The 1,251-nt window shown below is 27.9% G+C and overlaps 1 protein-coding gene across 1 annotated transcript in view; it reads left to right on the top strand.

Annotated features, from left to right (window-relative positions):
- The window catches only part of LOC112468567, a 22,841-nt gene extending 22,174 nt beyond the window's left edge, over window positions 1-667 (top strand). The window contains exon 5 of the mRNA XM_025037798.1: window positions 622-667. Coding sequence (XP_024893566.1) covers window positions 622-667 — 46 coding nt within the window. The remainder of the gene's footprint in view (window positions 1-621) is intronic.
- Window positions 668-1,251: the final 584 nt, after the last annotated feature.

Raw genomic sequence — 1,251 nt, 5'->3', positions numbered from 1 at the left:
TGTCCTTATTTGACAAAGTGCAGGCATGAAATAATTCTAAGAGCATTTCGAGCGTCAAGTGGAACATATCCTTTATAAAGATGTTTTAAATATTCTGTTCACAGCTGCGAAGATCGGGTTCCTTTCTTCCTTCAAAGTAAAATTTAACGTAAATCGACCGTCTTATTATTATATTCGCCACAACGAAGGAACGTTTGTATCTTTGTTCGAAGGTCGTATAAGCGTGCCAGAAATGTAGCAGATGTACTGTACGAAAAATTAATGTCAACCTAAAAATTTTACTGTCGATGTTGTGTTTACTGTTAATTCTTGTTCTTTTAGTTCTTGTTCGATCTAATTATAACAATATGACTTTAAAATCTCAAAAACATTTCGATATTTACGTATATTCGTAATACTTAATTATTTGTATTGTATATTTTGTAATGTTTTATTTTTTTGATTAATAGAGGAAGCATTATTTAGCGGCGAATAATATACGTATTCACGTATTTAGCAGTATAATCATTCGAATATAAAAAGTTGAAACACTTTGGCAGAGCACATTACGTTTATGACGTGCATGAAAAGTTTTAAATGCACAAGAAAATTTATAAAGATTTTTTAATATTCTGTTTACAGCTATCAGAAAAACTGGGTCGCCTATTTGAAATTAGGGAACCATTAGAATTCGATATAAGTCGACCATTTTATCATTATATTTGCCATAACGAGGGAACATCGTTTGTACTACTTTACGAAAAAAAATTGTCAAACTAAAAATTTAACTGTCAATATTGTCTTAATTGAACGGTTTTAATTCTTATTCGATCTAATTATGACAACGAGATTCTAGAGTTTCAAAAATATTTTGATATTTATATACCATATTCATAATACTTAATTATTTGTATAATCTGCAAATATTTTACTATTTGAATAATAGGAAGCATCATTAAGAGCCAAGTAATATACGTATTTACGTATATTCTCTTTTATAATTAAATAATTACAACACTTATGGCAAAATAATTAATAAGAAATCTGAATATATATTAAGTTAAAAATTAAGTTTGACAATGCGTAGGTTTCTGCAGTTGATAATACATACATATATATATATATATATATGTATATATATATAAGCCGATCATTTTATTGTATTCAGAGCTTAACAACAAAATATCGTTTATATCTTTCATATCTTTATTCGGCGGTCACGTATCGAAACGTATCGAAAATGTAACGAATCTTACAATGAGGTGAAGAATC

This window comes from Temnothorax curvispinosus, unplaced genomic scaffold (genome assembly GCF_003070985.1).
Source record: "Temnothorax curvispinosus isolate PA1 unplaced genomic scaffold, ASM307098v1 QBEX01018628.1, whole genome shotgun sequence".
Lineage (NCBI taxonomy): Eukaryota > Metazoa > Arthropoda > Insecta > Hymenoptera > Formicidae > Temnothorax > Temnothorax curvispinosus.
This window is presented reverse-complemented; position numbering and strand designations above follow the sequence as displayed.